At 40.0% G+C, this 24,753-nt stretch overlaps 1 protein-coding gene across 5 annotated transcripts in view; it reads left to right on the top strand.

Moving 5' to 3' along the window:
- The first annotated feature begins 374 nt into the window (after positions 1–374).
- CAP2 (cyclase associated actin cytoskeleton regulatory protein 2) overlaps positions 375–24,753 on the top strand; it is a 115,016-nt gene continuing 90,637 nt past the window's right edge. For 3 of the 5 annotated variants that reach the window (XR_012500981.1, XR_012500982.1, XR_012500983.1), the window contains exons 1-3: positions 375–562; positions 18,456–18,577; positions 22,418–22,518. Coding sequence is in view for 2 of the 5 variants with exons in the window: in XM_074348142.1 (XP_074204243.1) it covers positions 18,457–18,577; positions 22,418–22,518 (222 nt within the window). In the remaining 3 variants the exon portion in view is untranslated. The remainder of the gene's footprint in view (positions 563–18,455; positions 18,578–22,417; positions 22,519–24,753) is intronic. The other 2 variants (XM_074348142.1, XM_074348143.1) reach the window with 2 other exon arrangements.

The raw sequence follows: 24,753 nt of genomic DNA on the forward strand, positions 1-24,753 counted from the left end.
CCAGCCAGGACCTTTATCCCTATCCTGGGGTTGGGGAACACACAGGCATGCCTCTTGCTTCCTAAGGATCCATCATTTCTCTGCAGAAGTCTTTGAGGAGCCAATCTATCTGTGGCTCCTTCAGCCAGGAGCCTCTCGGATCTTTCCAGACTTCTTTGCAATGCTGCCTGATGCGGTGAATTCATTTCTTTCAGAGCCTGGCGCTTGGCAGGCTCCCTTTCTCTTCCTCTGCCTCCCTCATCTCCCTCTCTTTTCTCCCACGGCCCATCTGCCCCTCCCCTCCTCCATCCCCCTCTCCTCTCTGCTCCCCTTTATTTCCACTCCCCACCCGCGGAGCCTGGCTCTCCTCCCTTCCTCTCTCTCCCTCTCTCTCCCCCTCGGCTTGTCTGTATTTGGAGCTCCCGGAAGCCGCCGGCCACTCTCCCCAGGAGCAGCGTGACTTGACACCGACTCCTACTCTCGGGGGAGGAGGCGGAGGGGAGGAGGGCCGGCGGGAGGAGGGCGCGAGTGGCCGAACCCGGCGTGGCATTGCCGGGCACCAGACACCAGGACCCCCAAGCAGGTAATCCGGGGCGGCCGGGCCGGGCGAGGGTGGGGAGGGGCCGGCGTGCAGGTGCGGGGGGCGCCCCGCGCTCGGAAGTTGCGCTCGGTGGGTGGGGTGCAGAGAGAGGGGCCGGGGCGCAGGGCGCGAGGAATAAAGGCGGCGCGGGCGCCTGTGCGGCCAGGATGCCGGGGACGCGGGCGAGAGCGGGGGCCTGGGCGCCGGGGACCGGGCGCGGGCGAGCGCCCCATCTGGGTCAGCGCAGCGGCGCTCCCTGCCCCCGCCGCCTGCCCCGCTCGTGGCGCCGGGGCGCCCGGAAGGCGGGGGTGCAGGCGGTGCGCGGGCGCGGAGCGGCCACGGGGCTGGACCTGCGGCCCTGGGCCTCGCTGCTGCGCGCCAGGCCCGGCTAGTTCCGGGGGTGCTCGCCCGCTCGGCTCTAAGCCTCACGGGGGCCCGGGGTACGGGGAGCTGTCACTGGGCTGGATCTAACCCTAGCCAGAAAGTGCTGGAAAGAAGCAGACCTGGCTTCTCTGCAGAACCTGATGAGGCCACGAGTCACTTTGAAAAAAACGTAAAGGCCACTGAGGCATTGAGGGACAGCTCCAGAGAGGGCACCTCACCGCTGGGTCGCTGTCTCCTTGGGTAGAGGGTTGTTTGTGGAAGTAGCAGACGACCTTTCTGTACTGCCATGGGAGTGGGGTCTGGCATCACAAATAGGCTGCAAGTTTTGGCAATACTTGAATTGATACAGTCTCTAAAGTGAGTCAGTATGAGTGGCTGCATTTAGGATACTGAAGTAGGATTAGACCCAAACAGCCAAAGTGGGCGTGAACACAGCAAAAAAGGTCAAGAACCTTTGACTTATATAGCCATGGGAACGCAGAAGCTTACGGGACTTAAAGCACCAAAGTTTACCAGAATTGTTTGGAGGTATTATTTCTTTACTGCTTCTTTTGGTTTAAGGACTATCTTAGAATTCTTGGTAAAATATCTAAGCCCGTTTAATTGTGGAGTGGTCTTTGGAGAAATTGTTCTTATAGTTATTAGAGTCTGATTAGACTGTAAGCCTCTTGAGGGCAGGATGGGGTTTTGGGTAGTTGTTACTGCGCCCAGGAGTATTTGACTCACAGCATGCAATGAGCAGGTGATAAAAGTTTGTTAAAATGATTCACCCGATAGTTTTGAGTATGGCTAGATCATGACTTTTTAAAGATACTACACTATTTTACTCTGTGATCCCCAAATCTAAAAATCCTTAATAAAATTAGAATTGAGGTATCATATTTATTAAAGAGAAGAAATTGACTGTGAGAAATCATAAGAGTGACTGTCAAGGTGGGCTTGGCTAATAGGAAATAGATTTTGCTGCTAATTGTAGGAGTGAGAAGTAATTTACCATGTTGATATAAGGGAAGGTTTGGCAAGCTTTTTGAGTAAAGGGCTGGATAGTAAACCTGTAGGCTTTGCTGACTGTGTAATCTCTGTAGTAACTATTCATCTGTGCTGTTACAGCTTAAAAGCAGCCGTAGACAATGCCCAAAGGGATGGTATGGCCGTATTTCACTTTACTCACAGTCACTGAAATTGGAAGGTCACTTAATTTTCACCAGTAATGAAGTAGTCTTCTTTTTTTCAGGCATTAAAGATGTAAAGTTCATTTTTAGCTTGGAGAGGAAGGGTGATACAAAAACAGGAGGGGAGAGGGGGCAGGTTTGTCCTGTTGGTATTAGTTTGCTACACCTACCTACCATGTGATTGAGTTTGGAGAGGAACCTTTTGAGAGTATTAATGGGCCAGATTCTCTGAGTGCCTTAAGTCATACCCAGGAGTTAAGTTAAATGCCTTTAAGAGTAGCATTAACTTATTTTAGGCATTAGAGTGTTTTGTTTTGTGTTGAATATTTCCTAACAGATATCTTTATGCATGAGGTTTTGTTTTTAATTCAATCATTATGTAATAGATTATACAGAAAATAATATGCTAGGTTTATGTAAACTATAAACATATTCAAATGACCACCTGTAACCTTGTCACGGCTTTAAAAACTAAGGCTTAAGGACTAGATAATTGTGAAAAAGGAACCCACAAAATGGGAGAAAATATTTTAAAATCCTGTACCTGATAAGGAACTTGTATTCAAAATATACAGAGTTCTTACAACTCAATAATAAACAGATAAATGACCCATTATGAAAATGGGTCTGAATGGATATTTCTCCAAAGAAGATATATAAGTGGCCAATAAGCACATGAAAAGATGCTCAACATCATTATTCATCAGACAAATGCAAATCAAAACCACAGTGAGATACCACTTCACACCCAGGATGTCTAGAATGAAAAAGTCAGATAACAAGTGTTTGTGAGGACAGTGAAGCAATTGGAACCCTTATACGTTGCTGGTGGGAATATTAAATGGTGCACCTGCTTTGGAAAACAACTTGGCAGTTCCTCAAAAGTTAAACGTAGAGTTACCATGTGATACAGCAGTTTCATTCTAAGTGTATACATCCAAGAGAAGTGAAAGCATATGTCCACACAAAAATCTATGCACAAATGTTTATATCAGCACCATTCATAGCAACCAAAAAGTAGAAACAACCCAAATGTCCATCAGCTGCTGAATGGATAAATAAAGTGTGCTATATCCACACAGTGGGATATTATTTGGCCGTAAAAGAGAGTGAAATGGACAACATGTATGACCCTTGAAAACCTTATTGTAAGTGAAAGATGCTCGTCCCAAAAGACCACACATTGTATGACTTGTTCGTATGACAATGTCCAGAACAAGGCAATCTATAGAGAAAGAAAGCAGATTAGTGGTTGCTTAGGAATGGGAGTTGGTGAAGTGGGTAGGTGATAGTTGAAGGGTACAGTGTTCTTTTTGAGCTGACAGAAATGTTCTAAAATTGACTGGTGATGGTTTTGAACATCATTGGATTGTTTGGTTTGTACACTTCAGATGGGATGAATTATATCATATGTGAGTTGTATCTCAATAAAGCTGTTAAAAAAATAAACAAGATAAGGGGGAAAAAAAAGAATTAGATTGTTGCCTATACTGTTGTATCTTTCTTTTGCTCTTCTCCTATGTCATTCCCTATGCCCCCTCAATCCTGGATTTTGTGTTAACCATTCCCTGATTTTATTGTCAAATAGTTTTATGACATATGTATGTATTCCTGAACAATACTGTTTAGGTTAGCTTTTTTTTTTCAGTTCATAAAAAGGGTGTATATAATCGTCTCACTTTTAAATATCTTAAAATTAAGTTTTAAAGAATTATCCATATTGTTGTGTGTAACTATATATTATATGTTGGCAAATATACGGTTTATTTATCCATTCTCTTATTGATGGGCATTAGAGTTGGTTCCTGTGGACACTCTTTTTGAACACTCTTTTCCATGTGTCTTGGCACACGTGTGTGTGTGTGTGTGAATATGAATGTGCAATGTATTTTTGTTTATTTATTTAGGGAGATTAGGTTTATTTATTTATTTTATTAGTTTATTTACTTTATGGAGGTACTGGGGATTGAACCCAGGACCTTGTGTGTGCCAAGCATGCACTCTACCACTGAGCTACACCTTCCCCTGGAGATGTATTTTAATGACCAAAATAAAGAGGATGATTCTCCTTTTGACTTATACACTAATGATATATCCTCAACTTACTCATTCCCCCAAACTAAGTGGTTAGAACTGAGATCCTGACTTCTCCTCCTATTTAAATTCTAATTGTAGTATCTATTTTCTCATGTCTTAATAAGTATGAAAAAAACGCTATTCTAAAATTTTACAGCTGAAATCCACTTACTCCAATCGCATATGAGCATCTTCAGCCCCTGATATCACCTGGTTTTAGGATGGGACAGAGGACAACTTTTAAATCAAAGAGACAGTAAACATGGTATAAATTTCACTTAACATTTTCCTTGTATATGTATACTGCTGAGTAGTTCAGTATTTCTAACATGATTTAGTTTGGTTATTCTGGTAACAATAAACCAATTGGAAATCTGGCATTTTAGCATTGGGCTCTTTCTGGTTCTGCCCTGATTCAGGCTGTGAGCTTTGGCAGTTCATTCAGGAGATTTCTACTTGTACTTAGGAAGGGGGCAAGCACCCTAAGATCAGAACAGGCCATTATAAGATTTTTTTTATAGTTAAAAAATGTTTTTAAATTTTTTAGAATTAAAAAAATGTAATAGTTTCTTAAAAATTTTTTAATTGACATAAAAGTTACCATTTTAACATAGAAGTCAATGACATTAGGTGCAATCGCAAAGTTGTTCAGCCATCAGCATCATCCATCTGCAGAACTTTTTCATACTTTCAGCTGAACCTCTGTACCCATTAACGACAAACCTCCATTTCCCTCTTCCTCCAGCCCTTTGCAACCACCATTCAACTTTCTGTCTCTATGAATTTGCCTATTCTAGATGCCTCAAATAAGTGAAATCATGCAATATTTGTTTTTTTTTTTAAATGAACTTTATATCCAGGGGAATTCCATCTCGTTTTGTTTTTCTAAACTAGACCCCTTTCCCACTTACGGAAAACATATCTTCTTTTACTGAGAAGTTATATATAATAAGATGGTTTCCCTTTCATTATACAGCCCTACATGGAAGGGACATGGAAGTTGTCTAAAACAAGAACTTTCAGTTATTATGGATGTGATCTTCATCTGCCCTGTCTGGTTAGTGACACATCTAATAATCCTTGCTTCTCATTGACCACTTAGCTGAGTGGAGAAGGTGCAGTCGTCCCTAATTAAAATTTCACCTCTGTCTGATGAATAGATGAATTACGTAACCTTCGAGGTTCCTGATGACCCCCAGCTTGTCAGAATTTAAAGGCCATTCTGTGATACAAAAGTCTAATGCAAAATCATTCTTGTTTTGACAGAAAGGGGTATTAAAGAGCAGTAGGGTTCTGGGATTCTGAAAGCCGAAGTGAGGTGGTCTAAATGGTAGTACTGAAAAGGAGGATGGTTCCTGGAGAAGCTGGATGCTGCAGACACCAAAGACAGACCTTGAAGTACATAGACAACACTGGCTGCCTTGTGTCCATATTTGTGCACACTTTAATGAGAAAATAACCATTACTACTTGGCATCAGTCCACGGAGATCCAGAGAAACTCTGGGATCCATTGATTATTTATTCATTCCCCCATTATGAGTGACTGTTGTATGACCAGCACAGTGCAAATCACTGCAGGTGTGAAGGTAAATAGCAGTGAAGGAAGATATAAAGACCATGAAACTGTGAACATAGGTCTCAAAGGAGCGACTTAGGTGGTTTTCATCATTCGTTCCAGCCTGGTTTCTACTTAGTTTTATTTGAGGAAGACTCGCTGAATTCCTATCAGATGAACTGATTATTTTAATCTAAGGCAACAGACTGGACACACTAATAAACTGGCCAGTCGAGTTTTCCAGAACCAGGTAAAATAGACTTCTGGGTGGTAGATGTATAGTTCAGTCTGACTATAATGTGACACATAGCTGGGGATGTCCATTTTCTGCCGTCTTGGTTTAGAAGCCTGTGTATTGCCCGGAGTGTGTAGGTAAGGGATTAGTGTGATGTAAGGGTGGTCTTTCCGTCTAATGAATACTGCCTGGTACCTCTGCTCACCTCTGTCCAGTGGCAGGAAGCTCAGATAGCTGGCATAGTGAGTAGGTTGATGGAAATGTCCATTTAATTGGTTGCTTGGCCTCACTTTCTAGCGTGATAAAAGCTGTGGCTAGAGGTTTCCAGGGGTATAATGCAGGTTCTCAGGTATTTAGGCAAAATTTGTAAAGTTTGAATATTGACTCCTCCTGCTCCGTTTCCATTCTTACTTGTTTCTTAGTACTCTCACGGTACCGCTGGCTGTGCAGAGTCCCCGCTGCGTGGACACTCTCCTTTCCCTCTTCTTCCTGCTTCCGATGGCCTCTCCCTTCAGTAGGATTCCTTTCTCAGTGCCTCTTATGAGTGGAAGGTGGACAATTTTCTAAAGTTCTTCAGTAACTGAAAACTTTAAAAAAGAGGTTTGTTAATGCAAATGAGTCCCTAGGTAATACTGAATTAGGGATGAGGCTCATTTTTATGCTTCTAGCTTTTGTCTGGAAGTTTTCAAACTGGGTACGTTTACTATACACAAAGACTTCTGTAAGATCCATGCACGTGAGTGTTTGGAGAAGATAAGTTTATAAATCTTCATCTTTCATAAGTGCTTTTTATCTAAGACTGACTTCTAGAGAATGGATTTATAACAGGGGTGCAGATTCCCTTTCACACCTCCTTTTCCTTAATCACCTTTCTCTTTACATAATAAAGGCCTTTCTCTAACCCATCTTACTAGTCCATTTTACTAAAAGGCTTATCTCTTACCCATTTTACTAAGACGCACTGCCCGAGGTTGTAAAAACCTAGGGGATGGAGAGGGCAAAAATGGGGGATATTTCAGAATACCAGTTGTAGGGGTAACACAAGTGAATAATTCTAATACCTGGGCAGAGATACTCTTACAAGTCTTCAGTTTTCTAAATCTTTGTTCAAACAAACAAACAAGTAAACAACTGAAGGTCAATCTAATCAAATTATAAACTGATGTTAAAGGATAAATTTTAAAAGACGAAATCATGATTCTCATACGTATAAAAAAATGAACATTTAAAAAACTTATTAAAAAATGAGAGAGCCAGAAAGGTCTTAAATCAGTTCAAGGGAGACATTGACGGGAATGCCAAAATGAATTTGCTTAATAGGTGTGAACTGGCTTCTTCCACAGTGGAAGAGGTAAGTCCATTGACCCTTCCACGGAATAAATTTTATTTACATTCACAATTATTTCCTTGCTTTACTATCAGTTTTCTACAAGTTCACTTCTATCACTACAGAGTTGTAAAATAGCTGAGTCGTGGACAACAAATGGCAGAGAAAACCCAGATGGATGAGTAGTTAGGCTACTCACTAAATTTCCATCGTCCCCGCTTCTTCCTTACATTGATGATTAAATTAATTTGGATATTTAGTCACCATGAAATGTTTAGTATATAACTCAGAAGAATTTTAAAGAAATGAATGACATTTCTATTACAAAATTTCATCCTTTCTCCTCTCCTCATTTGTGTGAACAGTTTCTCAGCATTTATATTGATAAAAACAGAAATTGAGAATCACATTAATCTTTAACCCTGACTCATTCTAGCAATAAATATACTCAGCCACATATGCATGAAATAATTGAAGAACAAAAGAGAGCGTTTTCCAATAAAAATGCTTTTATTTACACTTAGTAATTATCTGTCAATGTTTGTAATATTTTTGTTGTTTTGATGACTTTATTCTAATAAGAGTTACAATGGTAACAATCAGAAGAGCATTTTTTAACCCTTGAATTTAAATTTTTATATATATATACACACATACATATATATTCTTTTGATGCAGAAAAGTATAATAAGGTAGTGAATAAAGAATATTAAAGCATAAAGCTAGGATAAACTCCTGCAAAGCAAGAAGAATGGAAATATAAATTCAAGGAAAAAATATAATCGTACAGAATTTGTGATTGTCAAAAAGTAGCCTGTTTATGTATTCTTTTAAAATGAATGATGATGGATTTCAGTGGATATATTTCAACAAGTGATAAAGTAGTTTCACGTTTACCTGTCAGTACAGAGTGCTGCACTTCACAACAACTCACATTTTGGTGAAAGTTTTTACATGCCAACCTAAAAATGTGCAAGACAGTTTTATGAAATTCTTTTAGGATGTATTCAAGTAAGAATTTGAAAATCCCTTTGTAGTTTATCCTGTGTCTGTTTTCTGACCAAAAATCAAGAGTCTGTAATGTGGCAAACCATTTCTGCAAGTTTTGCCCTTGATAAATGAACCAATGTATTGATTGACATAGTGATTCCTTGTTCTGCTGGATTTAGAGAAGGCATTCAAGAACTCAGGTTCTTGATACTTGTGATGTCTCCCCAAAGAGAATAATAACCCATCACAGTTCGTTTGTTTCTTTCGTTTTAGGCAGTTATATCTTCACTTCACTCATCTTTCCTCTTCTCCCCTCCGAGGCACTCACTGTAAGGCACTACATGTGGGTGTGTGTATATGTGTAATAACCAGACAGATGGCACTGTTTGGATCTGTGAATGTATAGTTTTCACCAAGTTTGGGAAGTTTTTGGCTATTCTTTCTTTTTTTTTTTCCTCCTCATTTTTTCTTCAAGTATGTTTCCTACCTCAGTCACTTTGTCCTCTCCTGGGGTTCTAATGATACAAATATTAAACCTTTTAACATTGTCCCACAGGCTTTTTAGGCTTTGTTCACTTTTTTGTTCAACCTTTTTTCTCTCTGTTCTGCAGGTTATCTGTATCATCAGATTTATTGGCATTCCCTTTGTCATCTCCATTCCGCTACTGAGCCCATCCAGTGCATTTTTTACCTGTTATTGCAGTTTTCAGTTCTAAAATTTTCACTTGTTTCTTTTTTTTAGGTTCTATGTCTCTGCTGAGAATGTCTATCTTTCCACTCATTTCTAGAATGTTTACCTTTATTTTCTAGAGCATAGTTAAAACAGCTCCTGTAAATCTATGTGATAATTCCAACATCTGTGTCGTCTTGGGGTTGGTATGTGTTAATAGTCTTTTTCCTTGAGTATTGGTCACATTTCCCCCGGTCTCTTGCATGTCAAATATTTTTGATTGAATTATGGACTTTTTGAGTATCATGTTGTGAGATTCTGAGTCCTTTTGAAATGCTCAAATTTTGTTTTTATCAGAGAGTCAGCCCAGTTCTGTCTTGCATCCTGTGGGCAGTGGTTCCAATATTAGTTCATCTTTTCAAGCCTTTGCTCTGCTGATACTGGGTCCCCCAGAAGCACTATTTAGGGGTTAGTCTGGGAGCTGAGTAGTGGGACTTGAGCAGAACTTACATATCCTAGTGCAGTTCTCAAAGCCTTTGGATCTGTCCCACACATACACAGCTCAGGGGCACAACTGGGGTTCCCACTGGTTCATGCACAACATCAAGAGACCCCCTTCATCAGCTGTCTTCTCTCCGGGATCCCTCCCTCAGTCTTCTGCCCCTATGAGCCTTTTTTTCTCCTAGTCTTCTGGCCAGAAAGACTGGGTTTCTCTTGAGGTTTTAGCTGCTCACGCTGCTGCAGTATGGTTCCCCAACATGGGGGCCATCCTCAGGGCAAAGCACTGAGGGAAAAATAAGAGGGAGAAATGACAGGGATTCTGCCTATACTCCTTGGGTCACAAAGGTCCCTTTCCCTGCTCTTCTGGCAGTAAGACCAGGGTTTTCTTGGGGAAATTTTAGCTGCCTGTGCTGCTTACTGCTCTGCCAGGCAGTTCTGTGACTGCAGCCACCCTTGGGAGAAAGAAAAAAACCAAAAACAACCCGGACTCTCCTTCACATTCTACCACTTGTCAGAGCCTCCTTTCCAAGTCCTCTGGCCAAAAACAGGAGGTTCCCTCAGAGTTTGCTGCCTGCACCCCCTGTGCAGTTCCGATCTCAGGTCAACTCTGAAGGGAAAAGAGGAAGAAACCCAGAAATGGATCCTTTTTTCAAGTTTAGATTGCCCTCCTCCACTCCCCTGCTGTTGTTCAACCTCCAAAGTCAGGGAGTTGCTTTTTGTGTTTTGAACACAGTTTAGGGACAGGCTGTAGTTCCTTCTGAGGCTACTGTTCCGTCACTGGTAGCGGCTCCCCTTCCCTCATCCCCTCTCCCCTGTTCTCCGCACATCCCGCCGTTCTTTTCTTTCTGCTTTCTTCTCTCTCTCTGTTTCCTCTTTACTTTGGGCTCCCAGGTCCAAAGAGCAAAGAAGAACCTCTAGTCTTTGGGCAGTCCACAGCTCTATTTGAAAACTCTGATTTTGTCACAAGTAATAAATCAAAGTCAAGAATGAAAGCAGACCCAGGAGGCTGGAGACATGTGAAGAAGCAAAAAAAGGTTGGCGGGGAGCTCTTGGGCCAAATCCGTCATCACCTGGCTATTTTAAATCAAATGATCACAGTTGCACGTGTTGAAAATGTTCATACATGAAACAGGCCCACCGTTTAAGAACTGATTCTTAGAGTTTTTCTTTTAAGAGAGTTGCTGGATCTGTTATTCAGTTGTCTATAAATCCTACAGTGAATGCCAGAGTTTTGAGATTAGAAGGAATTTCAGCAAACCTAGTACCTTTGTTATTCCAGAGAGACATGGCATTAGCAGTATTCTCCTAGGGCAAACTACTCAGGCAATAGAAATAAAAGCAAAAATAAATAAATAGGACCTAATTAAACTTACAAGCTTTTGCACAGCAAAGGAGACCATAAACAAAATAAAAAGACAACCTATGGAATGGGAAAAAATATTTGCAAATGATGCTGCTGAGAGGAGCTTAATTTCCAGAATATATAAACAGCTCATACAATTTAATAACAAAAATAACAAACAATCCAATCCAAAAATGGGCAGAAGACCTAAACAAGCAATTTTCCAATGAAGAAAAATGGCCAATAGGCACATGAGAAAATGCTCAATATCACTAATTATCAGTGAAATGCAAATCAAAACTACAATGAGGTATCACCTCACACCAGTCAGAATAGCCATCATTTAAAAGTGTACAAATGGTAAATGCTGGAGAGGGTGTGGAGAAAAGGGAACCCTCCCACACTCTTGTTGGGAATGTAGTTTGGTACAGCCATTATGGAAAACAATATGGAGATCCCTTAAAAAACTAAAAATAGACATACCATATGATCCAGCAATCCCACTTCTGGGCATATATCTGGAGGGAACTCTAATTCAAAAAGATACATGCACCGCAATGTTCATAGCAGCACTATTTACAATAGTCAAGACATGGCAGCAACTTAAATATCCATCAACAGATGACTGGATAAAGAAGTTGTGGTACATTGATACAATGGAATACTACTCAGCCATAAAAAAGAATAAAATAATGCCATTTGCAGCAACATGGATGGACATGGAGATTGTCATTCTAAGTGAAGTAAGTAAGAAAGAGAAAGAAAAATACCATATGATATCTCTCATATGTGGAATCTAAAAAAGAAAAGAAAAGAAAAAAAGAACACTAATGAACTCACCTACAAAACAGAAACAGACTTGCAGATGCAGTAAACAATCTTATGGTTACAGGGGGAAAGGGAGTGGGAAAGAATAAATTTGAGAGTTTGAGATTTGTAGATGTTAGCCACTATATTTAAAAATAGATAAAAAATAAATTTCTTCTGTATAGCACAGGAAACTATATTCAATATTTTGTAATAACCTCTAATGAAAAAGAATATGAAACAAATATGTGTGTGTATGTGTGTGTATATATATATATATATATATACACATACATACATACATGACTGGGACATTATGCTGTACACCAGAAATTGACACATTGTAACTGACTATACTTCAATTAAAAAATTTTTGAAATCCTAAAGAAAAGAGAGTATGGGAAGCCCAAAGGCTCACATTAGCCGAATCACAGGAGAAAGCCACAGTGGTTCTAAGTGGGAAAAACTAATCTAGTATCTCCTTTTAAATGGAAATTTCTCCTGTGGAAATCTGGCTTTTTGCCTGATCCAGGATTATGCCAGTGAGTGGGCAGGCAAGGGAAAGGCAGTGAGGGGTAGCCAATTAATTAGTCAATCAAAAAATATTTATAGAAGTCTCCATGTACTCAGCAGCATGCAGACTCAGTGGGAGATACAAAGAAAGTCAGCTACAACCTCAGCACAATAAAATCTCGGACTGGTCTCCTTGGGAGGCAAGGTGCCCATGTGCTAGCAGGAAAGATGGTAGGAGGCAGTATTTTAACTGTGCGGTATGTCTTGGAGATACCAAGTGTGTAATACAGACAAATAGGCTGTTATTCTGGGCTTATCACCACTTACTCTGTGCCAAGGGGTGTCAATTTTCAAAGCAGCTGTGAAAGTTGCTTTTTATAGCTGGTTTGAATGAGTACTCAGGGCCTTAGCAGACCCCTTACCACCGAGCCTAGGATGGCTTGGGTGAGAAAATATGAAGGATGAAGGAGTGTTACCTTCCAAAAATGATTGCATGGAGATTGTGCTTGTGTCCTCCTCAGAGGACTGTTTAAAAGCAAAAGAGTCATTATTAAAATGTTTAGGGCTGAAACTTTGTGACTACAAAATTACTAATCACCTAGCAAAATATTTATTTTAGAGTAACCATTACACAGGGACTTGAGAAAACCTCTCTCAGAGATATTGGAAGAGTAAGTATACGGACAGAGGAAAGTGAAATGTTGAGAAAATAATAACAACAGGGTACTGCCCTGAAGTTTTCAGCTAGCCATTGCCATCGGTCAGGTCTTCTAGATGACTGGCCAGCATTTCGCGTACACAAAGGCTGGATGTAGATCTAACTGTTCCTGTGAGAGCGTTACGGGATGGGGTGTCTTCCTAACAGTAGCTAACATGTTTGTCACACCGCGTGCCAGACTTTTTATGCCTTTATATGCATGTTTATAGCAATCCAATATACAGATAGTAACGAAAGCAAACAAAATTAAGCTCTTTTCCCAATGTCTCCCAGCTAATGATTCCAAAGCCAGGGCCACTCCATACTACCCCTGTTAAAGATGGGCAAAACAATTGAGACCTTATAAAATGTTTGAAAGTGTGGGGAACTCTCCATTCCTGGAAACTGTTTTGAAAAAGGATAGAAATAATGTTTCTTTTCGTCTTTAAGTGTAGTCATTGTACTTTTGGCATAACATTGGACATTTGACATAAAACTGGACAGTGTTAGGAATTAAATATCTGCACTTTAATGATGGGTTTGATAAGATGATCAGTGAAGAAAAAAAAAAAAATTAAAACGATGACAGCTACCTCTTCTCCTAGGAAATTGTCTCCAGAACACCTTTTATTCCAAGACAGTATATGAGAAAATACTGATTGGCTATAGTCTTATTAAAGTATATGAAGTTTTTATAAACGTATGCAGTTGGTGTGAGAGAAGTTTGAATTGCTTAAATATTTACAATGCTAACTTCTTTATTTGAAAACAAACAAACTTGTTTTATATAAACTCACCCAGAGACAAACAATATCCAATTGCCCATTCAATCTTTTTTACACCTCTTAAAAATCATTTATAAAGAAAATATTTGCTTAACCACAAAGCACATCATCACGAGAGTTCAAAACACTGGAGACAGATAAGATCCCAAAAACTTCCTCTGGAGAAGAGAACACAGGTTACATCCAAAGGATGAAGAATCAAAATGGCTTTGGACTTCTTAATAGCAGCCTGGGGAGCTGGAAGAAAATGGAGTGATGCCTTTAAAATTGTGAAGAAAACTTCCAGCATGGAATTCTGCACTCAGCCAAACTGATACAGAAAAAAATGAGGGGTGTGATAGGACGGCCGTGTCCCAGGTCTCAGACGAGTCCCTGGGATGTGCCCCACCAAATGAGGGTCCTTGGCTTCGTGCAAGAAAGAATGCAAGAGTGAGCCATAGTAGAGTAAAGGTAGGTTTATTCAGAGAGATACACACTCCATAGAGTGTGGGCTGCCTCAAAAGGCGAGAGAAAGGCCGAGGGGCCTAGGAGACACACATGCCATAGGCAGAATGTGGGCTGTCTACTGAGAAGGGAGAGCAACAGCCTCGGAGCGTGGGGTCTGATAGGAAAAATGAGATCGGCCACAAGATGTGCGAATTGTTAGTTTCTGTGGGCTCGGTAACTTCACATGCTGACAAGTGAGAGGATGATTCCAACTACTTTGGGGAAGGAGCTGGGATTCCCAGGAACTGGTCCATCACCCACCTTTTGACCTTTTATGGTCAGCGTTGAAACTGTCATGGCACCTGTGGGAGGGCCATTTAGCAGCTATTGTATTTCAATAAGCGTATAATGAAGCTCAAGGTCTCCTGGAAGTTGAATCTTCCTCCATCTTGGTGCTGATCGCTGTGTCAGCCTTTTAATGGTTGTGCTCTGCCCCCTGCCCTCCTGTCTCAAAACCAGCAATCAAATGTGAGAGCAAAATATAGATTATTTTCAGACTTGTAAGTTCTCAAAAAATTGGCCTTTCATGTACTTTTTTTCAGAAGACAGTATTCTTCCTAGTTAAGAAGAAAGTATTCCAAGAAAGAGGATATAGAACCCAAGAAGCAGGTGATACCACATAAGAGGGAGAGCAGGGAAGTCCCTAAAATGAAGGTGGGGGCAGATCCCAGGTTATAGATGTGCAGCAGGCCTGCAGTGCATCCTTGGAGCTGGAATGATTCTCCAGAAGAGATGCCTCTGGGAAAAAAAAATAAGAGAATTCCATATATGTCTGGCCTTATTGGAAGGAGACTTACACAATTAGGGGAAGAGTTCGGAGATGAGTAATCATTTAAGTCTACAAAAAACTGAGAAACTAAAAACATGGCTCTAGGGAAACGGGCTGTGCATAAAATGGAAAACAATCTTAGTATACCTCATGACTCAGATGGGAGTAGTCATAGTTGTGTTAACACTGATTGTTGGTCACCCAAAAATTGTGATAGAACGCTATTGGCACGAAAGAAAACATGCATTTAATGTGCTGGGGGCGTTGGGCAAGGAAAACGTAAACCCTCCTGTTTTTTGGTGGGAACGCAATGGGTAATGCCTAAAACTGAAGAAAATAAACAAGACGTAGAGATATAAACACGCTATTTAGAGATAAGGAGGTAATTACTAAAAGAAACAGCTAAAATAACTGAACGTGGTTGACTTTCAAGACAGAATGAAAGGAGGCCGTCAGGGGACTGCTGTGTTTTTGTGATAAGCCTTGTAGAACTATTGACTCTTTAAATTCTGAGCATTCTTTGATAAAGATGAAAATTAAACTTTAAATGAAAAGCAAGGGGAAAATTCAGATAAGGAAAAAAAAATGACAAAACGGATGAGTTACAGTCCCCATTATAAAGAGACTCAAAAGAAAATACTCATGAACTAATACAAAATAAGGAATTAAGATTAACCTCAGGTAGAATTTCCTAAAACATTAAAAAAAGAGAGTCATGGAATTCTATATTCCTCTCCCTTTTTCATTCCTCCTGCCCTCAAACTCGGGTCGAGTGTTTGTGTTTCTCCTCTGTAAGCCGTAGGTTATGGGGAACTTCAGTTCCAAGTTGGTTTCTACTTGAATGGGATGACTAGACAGTCTGAAGGCCAAGTTCGAGGTGCATCCTCTAACCCAGTCTCTCGAGTCTCCAGCTGTGCATCTGGCTTCTCTTTGCTCATCTTCTGATTCTTAGACTGTCTTCTGTCCAGCCATCTGGCCTTACCCTCTTCCTCTGCTGGCTTCCTGCTCCACACTCATCTGTCCGTCCACCTGGCCCTGACTCATTCCTCGCCCTGACCTTGCTTCGACATTTGCTTTGACTGCCCTATCCATTTCCTTAGCCTAATTCTTAATTCCTGGCTCCCACCTCCTCATCCAAACTTGGCTAAATCCACTTTGGAAAACCAAGGCGAATGGAACTACCTGGGAAGAATTTGGAGAATCTGCAGCTCTGTCCTTCCTTTATTCTTGAGAGCCAGGATAGCAGCTGAGGGCACATGTGGGGAGAATGTGTGTGTGTGTGTGTGTGTGTGTGTGTGTGTGTGTGTTTTGTGAGACACAGCTGTCTTGGACTCGGTCATTTTCCCTGGGAATGCTAGCATGTATATTTTTGATATCCTCGTGTATTCTTTCTTTTATTTGTTCTTCCATGTCTCCTAGAAACTGTTCTAAAATTTAAAACCCATAGGCATCTTTCCAGCTTCCTTGCATGAGCTGTGTTTTGACCTCTTAAGAGGCTGTGGCAGGACTTCTGCTCATGGTGACTTTACATGAAGTGACATCTGATTCACTTTTAGACTGCATTCCACACCAATCTGCCCGGCCCTGCAGTTTATGGGCTAACTCCTGTTGTCTTTCAACATACGGAGCCCTATTAGATAGTGGGAGTTTGAGTCTTGTCAAGGAGGCTGATTAAGCCACAGTCAGGGACAGCAGTCCAATGTGTGAAATGGGCCAGACCTTTCTGAACAGCTCTGGGAGCTGCTGGTGCTTTTCTGTTGGGGGATAGGGAGCTTGCTAACAAAGCAGACACATTTTTTTCTATCATGGGCTAGGCCTATGGTGGTAACATTTGGCACGTTGAGTAACACAGAACATAGATAACTGTGAACAGATAGGCAACTATTAAAAGGTTTGAGGGGCTTTTATCATTTCTCAAATGGCCTTCACCCACCTACAGGATACCCAGTTCACTTGTAAGATTACGTAAAGGATTCAGTTAAATTTCGTCTTTTTTTTTTTTTAATTGCGATGGAAGCAAAAGCTCTGACGTTAAGAGGAAAAGAATAGATGAGAAACTTCTAATTTTGAATCCTCTTGGGATTAGATGCTGATTTCAGCTGCGCAGAGAACACTGCCCCATATTTTGAAAGAGTAGCTGCTGGCAGTTTCAGAGGAGATGACTTTCCAAAACAGACCATGAACTCCCCCGTCCGTATCTGATGACCATCTGACATTTGGACAGAGAATTATAAAGCCATCCATGTGTTTTGATACGTATAACCTTGCTTTTAAAAATGGCAGTGGCAAGTCATTATGCCTAAGCTCAAAACTCACAAAATACAAAATACAGAAAATAAATGCATTACCTGGTTCCCAGCAGCCACAGGAAATATTTACACACCTTAGAGATATAAAATTTCCACACGCTCTGGGGCAGTGTTGTGTGTGATGCAGGAACATACTAGTCGCCTTTGGCTCAGAATGATGCTTGGAAAGTTCAGAAGAGTGAGGAGGACTATGGGCACTGATTAAGATGAGGCATGTTTCCCTCTCTCTGGGGCAGCAGCCTGATTTTGCCCAAAGCAGTCAGGTTGGTATGGTCAGAGTTATGGTACTCATACGCTGGTTCTCATGCACCTGGTCAAATTAGATTGGGTTCCATTCATCATAGGTGGCCTTAATAACATTACATTCCAGGACCAGTAATTTTAAAGTATTTGCCCTGCGGACACTAAGTGTAGCTGTCTAAGGTCTGTTTGGAAGCAGGAAGAATAGATACTGAGCCCCACTTTTATTCTTAATCCCTTAGTCAGCTTCAGAACCAATTTACCCCAGCCAGGAGGGTTGGGTGACTGAAGATCCTTTTCTCCAAAACCCACCCCACCTAAAACTAAATTTTCTTTAAAAATAACCAGCAGCAAAGGGAAATAACCATTTTTATTATTTTAAATTAAAACCTCCACCATTTAGAATAATTGTAATTTAAAATAATTTGTCAACAAAGACACAAACAAATTATAATAAGTAGAAGACAGTTCACTCTTAGAGGTGATGGTCTGAGTGATGTAGCGTGATGTTCTCGTACTTCTGTGCTGGGCTCTTTGGTTTAAGGTAACTGAGTAAACCAGGATTATCAGTGGCTTTAGGGTCCCCTGGAGAATTAGACTTTAACAGCAAGAATTACGGGAAGTAGTTGAAATACACTGTTACCAATTAGCAGAAGAGTTGTCAGTATTATGAGATGTATGTTCGTGGGCTTTTAAGTAAGTACTGGACCTAAATTACATCGTAGAACAAAGAAGCATCCGAGGAGACACTTGATGATGGGGTAAAGAGTGTGAATATCTGTGCATTGCATACAAGGCTTGTAAACATCATTGAATTGAATAGAAAATAAGCTCAATATAATTTGGGTTTTTTTCCTGCCTCGAGTTTTATGTCTTGTTGAATTTCACCTACTTTCCTGACATGTAGTACTCTCCAGGTAATGAAAGCCATTCCGAGCCATTATTGTTTTCCTTTTGCTGCCGTTAAGTTTAATGGTGTCAACTTGCTAATCCTCCCTGACTCTCACATGGCCTCCATTTGTGCCGTGTTTTTCCAGAATGGCAGAGATGCAGGGGCTTGTGGAAAGACTGGAGCGGGCAGTCGGCCGACTGGAGTTGCTGTCTGCAGGGTCCCACCGGCCTCCTGGGGACTGTGGGGAAGTTAATGGTGTCAACGGAGGTAGGGCTGCAAACTATCGTCATCACTGGTCTATGTGGGTCACTTAATTTTGTCCCCATCATTGAGTTCTCAAGACTGACTTCTGTCGACTTTCTTCAGCTCCCCTCCTCCTTTCTTTGTATGTGACCGTGACGTTAACCAGATGCAAGCGAGCCCTGAAAAAGAGAAAAGGAAAAAAGTTTCAACCTACAATCCACAAAAACTACCTGTATCTGTGCCTGTTAAGGGCATAATCCGTGAGCCAAATGTTATTTTTCTTTCATTTTAGTGTTTATACTGCTCTTTCGCACGCAGTGACTTTATATATTATCTCAGTAATTATCAAAAAGAAACAAATGTTCTTGATTAGAACGTAAGTTGGAATTATTCTGTACATTTTAATTTTAAAGAGAATGAGTCATTAAATTTAAGAACTGCAGTTTTAAAGGAAGAGAGACTGACATGAAGCCAAATACTACTTCGGTGTAACATGATCAGATCACATTGTTTTGCTTTTGCCTATTCCTAACCAAATATGTTTTTTAAATGATATGCTAATACCACCCTTTTTCAAAAAAATTTTTTTTAATTACGGGATCAAACCTATAAAAAGTTAACTGCTTCTTTAAAAGGATACCATGCACGGCAAACTCTCTAAGTTATCTACAGTAATTTTTCCAGCTTCTTGTCTAAGGTTGCAGATTTAGCAAATGAAAATACAGGACACCCAGTTAAATTAGAATTTCAGATAAAATGCGTTCTTTTTTTTTTTTTTTTTTTTTGGTAGAAGTGTGTTCCGAATACTGCATGGGATATACTGCATGCTACACACTTATTCTAAAATTTTATTCATTATTTATTTGAAATTCAAATTTAACTGGGCGATCTGTATTTAATCTGGCAACTCTATTCTTGTCTCACACGCATTTCCTCCTTATCTGACCCATTTTGAATTTTGTGAGGCTTTTGGGGATTGAGAAAAGCCTTAGGGAAGAGGGGGCTTCAAAAAAAGCTTTCACCGGGCAGGATCCACGTTGGTGCTTCTAGAGTTTCAGGCATATTTGGAGCTGTGCCTTATATTACATACCCTGGGACAAAAATTACTGTGTGAGCTCAAATGCACAGGCTGGTTTTTTCCTTCCCCTCAGAACATAATGAAAATTAAAATGCTTTGAATGAATTGGAAGGGGGTGTTGTTTAAAGGAAGGCTGCCAGGGGCCTGTAAGTTTTTTCCACATCAACTGAGACACATCTATGATTTCATGTTAAGCCTCTTTTTGTTAACTATACAGCTGGCATATGAGATTCAATAAATCTTATTTGTAAGAAAATATTTTCCTGTTCTCTTCAGTAACTTTGTTTCCTTATGCCTTTGGCATCAGATGATCAAGAGACATTTCTCTGAGACTGCTGACCACAAATATAAAGCCTATGAATATATAAAATAAAGTTAAAATCCAACTCCCAGGAGATTGTGTAGTGATGTCGAGTAAAGGAAAAAAAAAAACAAAACTCAAGTAATTTGAGGCTCACTTACTCAAAGAGGTACTAGACTGCACTTTGTATTTTCTTCATGAAAAAAGAATGTCCTGGGAAAATTAATAAGCTAAGCAAAATTGGGAGGCATGTATTTAAATTACTTGAGTATTTAAATACATATTTTCTATTATAGCAAATTATTCCAAACCAGTTATTAAAGTAAGGATTCTTAAAACAACTTAGCCAGCAATTTATTATCCTATTTGAAATGAAGAAGGAAAATTAGTAAGTAGGTAATTAGTAAAACGTCTGAATGATATCCATCCTTAAAACGTTTTACTTAATCCTGAACAATATTGCTTTCATTTCTTTTTAATTAGTCAGCTTTGGTAATTTTCTAAATTCTGTTTTTAACAACTCAGTAAGGACAACCTCTCACCTTAAATGTAAACATCATCATTAGGATGATGTTATAACTAAAGTTAAATTTTTTTTAATTTAAAAAGAAACTTTTAGAAGGAAGCCAGTCCATTACACACCCATAGTGTGCACAGATCAAAGAACTGCCGTATGAGACTGGTGTCATAATGTGTTTTACGATACGTTTTTCCCCCACCCTGATAATCAGGTAAGTTTGGCTGAACAGTTGAAGAAATATTTTCATGCCTGCCAACTGACAAGTCCTGTGCTAGGTGCAGGGGGATCTAAGATGAATTATACACAGTCCTAATCCTCCAGAATCTTTGGTCTCAATGCATTACTATTCAGGGCCTCATATGCTTTGATTAAGAGATGCTCAAAGGATGCAGGCTGGGGAGAAAGACAAGTCATTAAAGGCTGCCCGGAGGAGGTGTGAGCAGAACTGAGTGATGAAAGGAAATTGGAAAATATTCCCTTTTATCATTGTACCTTCTGCTATGTGGAGGCCTCCATCACATTTTTAAAACTTTCTCCAGCTTTAAACACTCAGCAGAGACTTCTCAGACCCACAGCAACAAACAGGTTTATTTGTTTCCAAATGGATCCATAAGAAACCTTTGGGTTTGTACCCTTCTTATGTTCTGGAAGTTGGTACACACTGTACTTTGAACTCGAGGATAACTCAGCTTCAATAGCCTGCTTGGAAGTTAGACTGTAGGTGCAGAGAGCTGTAAACAACTGTTTCCATCACTCTGTGGGCCTGTGGAAGTGGACAACTGGGAATCAGGGAAAAGGAAGGAAGATCTGTCCTGCAGGTTTATGAGCATGGATGTTTCTGTCCAGTATAAGAAAGAGAACCCTAGATTTAGACTTTTGGCTTGAATTTTAATAGCCTGTGGTACTAAATTTCTCAAATAATCTTTCTCAGTATTAGGGATATGCAGTCAAGGACTTAGACAAAATTTTTCTGTTAATTAAAGGCAAGGAAAACGAATATATGTATATTCATGTGTGACTGAAGCATTGTGCTGTACACCAGAAATTGACACGTTGTAAACTGACTATACTTCAACAAAAGCAAACAAAAAGAATAGGAAAGAAAGGCAAGGAAAAGAAATGCAGAACACACCAGGTTGAGGGGGAGGATATAGCTCAAATGGTAGAGCGCATGTTTAGCATGCATGTGTTCCCGGGTTCAATCCCCAGTACCTCCTCTTAAAAAAAAGTAAATAAATAAGTAAACCTAATTACCTCCTTCCCCCAGACTAACAAAAAAAAATGAACACACCAGGTTGCGCCATTATCACTTCAGCTTTTGTGGTAATTTGGCAGATCAAAATTCATCGTCCATCAGTTACCCCAGCAATCATTTTTAAGTCCACCATCACTGCCATTTCTCCCACTGGGAAGTTAGGAAGGAACAAAATGTGTGCAATCAACTTCTTTTCCTACTTGTCCCAGAGTTCATTCTGACCTTTTAATTGTCCTGAATAATTTTGATATCTATTTGCAAGGTAGTTATAGCACCTGGACAGGTCAGTGTAGAAGAAAGGACACTGGCTTTAGAGTCCTAAGGCACGGTTCAGTTTTTGGCTCTGCCTCTTATTTGGTATAATGCTTTTAACAAGTCACGTGGTCTCTTTACATCTCCGTGTCCTCATCAGTCAGAGTGTGACAGTGTTACTTACCTCAGGGGTCTGCGGGAGAACTAAACGAAATTGTGTAGGTGGAAGTGTTTACTCAGCAGGTTGAAAAATAAGAACACACTGTTTTCTTGAGCTGTTGAGAAGTATTTAGTAAGTACTGACTGAGTGAATGAGTGACTTACCGAATAGAAGAATGACATGATTCACATTGAGCTTCCATAAACTGCTGTATATTGAAACTGCCATATATTGGCAAAGCAGTACCAGCTTTTCCCTGAACTACTGGGGAATAACAAAATACGCTCTTCTTCCAAAGGTGTGGCACCCTCGGTGGAAGCCTTTGACAAGCTGATGAACAGCATGGTGGCTGAGTTCTTAAAGAAGAGTAGGATCCTGGCTGGTGACGTGGAGACTCACGTGAGTACTTCCTTCCCCTGTTCTCTGTAGAAAGGATGACTGCTGTTAAAAATTTAAAAGATAACAAAAATAACAAGGGTTGGCGAGGGAATGGAGAGATTGGGGCCCTTGTGCTCTGCTGAGGGGAATGTAAAATGGTGCAGCCAGCGTGGAAAAGAATATGGCGGCTCCTCGAAAAATTAAAAATATAGTTATCATACGGTCCAGCAGCTCTGCTTCTGGACATACACCCAGAAGAACTGATAACAAGATCTCAAAGAGGTATTTGTATACCTATGTTCGTCGCCATGGGCGTTACTCACAGCAGCCCAAAGCGGAAGCATCCTAAGTGTCTGTTGACGGACGGATGGATAAACAAAATGTGGCCTTTACATACAAGGGAGTATTATTCAGCCATAAAAAAGGGAAATTCTGACACATGCCAAAACATGGATGAAACTTGAGGACATTATGCCAAGTGAAATAAGCCAGTCACCAAAAGATAAACACCGTGTGATTTCATTTATATGAGTTATGGTGGTTGCCAGGGGTTGGGCAAGGGAGAAATAGGAACTTGTTTAATCGGTATAGAGTTCTAGTTTTGCAATGCAAACTAAACTCTAGAAAAAATTCTGGAGATCTGATGCGCAACAGTGTGAATAAACTTAACATTTAAACTGTACACTTAAAAATGGTTAGTATGGTACATTTTGTGCAGTGTATTTTACCACAATTTTTTTTTTAAGTGCAGCCAGAAGAAAAGCAAAGTTGTAGAATTTCTGTCGTAGGTACTCTCTGGATTGGTAGAGACTTTTAATGATCTTTAGGCCAGCCTCTCAATTTAGGCACTTTTTATACATTTTTAAATGTTTAGCATGCTCCCAAAAGGTTGGTGGTTATTTGCGTGCATTCAATGAAAATCTAATGTAAAAGCCAAACCAATTAAAAACCTGAGAGAAATTTATCACCAGGTTCTTCTTATTCATTTGCCTTTGTTTCTCACAGAGGGTTGAATTCCAGATCCATCTGCTTGTAGATTTCTTAGCAATGAGAGGGTCCCGGCAAAACCATTTTCAGTATAGATTCACAGAAAATCTGATTCTTGAATAGCATTGTGGTTTGAGGTAAAAAAAAAACAAACAACAAAAAAAACCAACATAAAAAGGGATTCTCTTTTTGCTCCTTCTCCAATTAGACATTGTATACAACACCCAACACCAGTCTTCCAGGGGATCTGGTGACTCAGGTTATACCCATGGTTCCAGGCTTGTAATTAAATAGGTGCTTATCTCATCACGTTTGCAACGTATTTGTTCACCTCATCGAAGAAAAATGAAGATTCTTCTCACGGTCTCCATTTTTTATTAAATATCCCTGCTGAAATACTCTAGCAAAAGAGGGGAAGCTCTGCTATACATGAGTTCTAGAAAAGTCTGTGTAGTAAGACATACTCACTTCAGATGTATCACAGAGCCCTAGAATTGCTCTGGTCTGTTCTTGAGCTTAATGTTTTTGTTTGCAAGCAGCGTGGTCTGCAGTAAGGTAGTGGCTGAGCTTCTTAGACTGAGGCATGATAGTACCTGAAAACTGCCATATAAAAATGGCATATTACCCCCAATACACTAAAAGAGATTCTTGAGTGATTGAAGACCAATTTAGTCTCTTGAACACTATTACAATAATTATTGTATCTCTATTGTTACCATTAATATTGACATTATGCCTCTGACATACACAGGACATTATAATTCTTATTAGTAATATCTCACAGAATTCTATGTAGTGTTTTTTAACTGGGGAATAATGAAGCCTATAAGTAAGTATTTTTTTAATTTTTATTTTTTAATTGAAGTGTAGTTGATTTACATTGTTAGTTTCAGGTGTCCAGCAAAGCGATTCAGTTCTATAAATAAGCATATTTTTTAAAAAATGTAGGATTTGCATACTGGATAAGTCTCTTCAAATTTCATAGTAAACAGTTCCTTTAAATTCTTTTTAGAACAAAGTGAATTATAAATAAAGTGTAGCTTCACTTATATGAAGTTTTTTCTTCTCTCCACTCAGCCTAGAAACTGTGACTCAAAGGAAGCTATATTTTCAATAATGAATATGTAATGCTTAAAGAAATTTATGTTTTGCACTAGTTGGTTGTTTAAAAATGAGAGAAGGAAGGTGGGGAAAGAAAGAAGGAAAGAAAGAGAAGAGAAGGGAAAGAGAGAAAAACACTTGTCAACTGAAAATGCAGACTCAGAAAAG

This window comes from Camelus bactrianus, chromosome 20 (assembly GCF_048773025.1).
Source record: "Camelus bactrianus isolate YW-2024 breed Bactrian camel chromosome 20, ASM4877302v1, whole genome shotgun sequence".
Taxonomy (NCBI): domain Eukaryota; kingdom Metazoa; phylum Chordata; class Mammalia; order Artiodactyla; family Camelidae; genus Camelus; species Camelus bactrianus.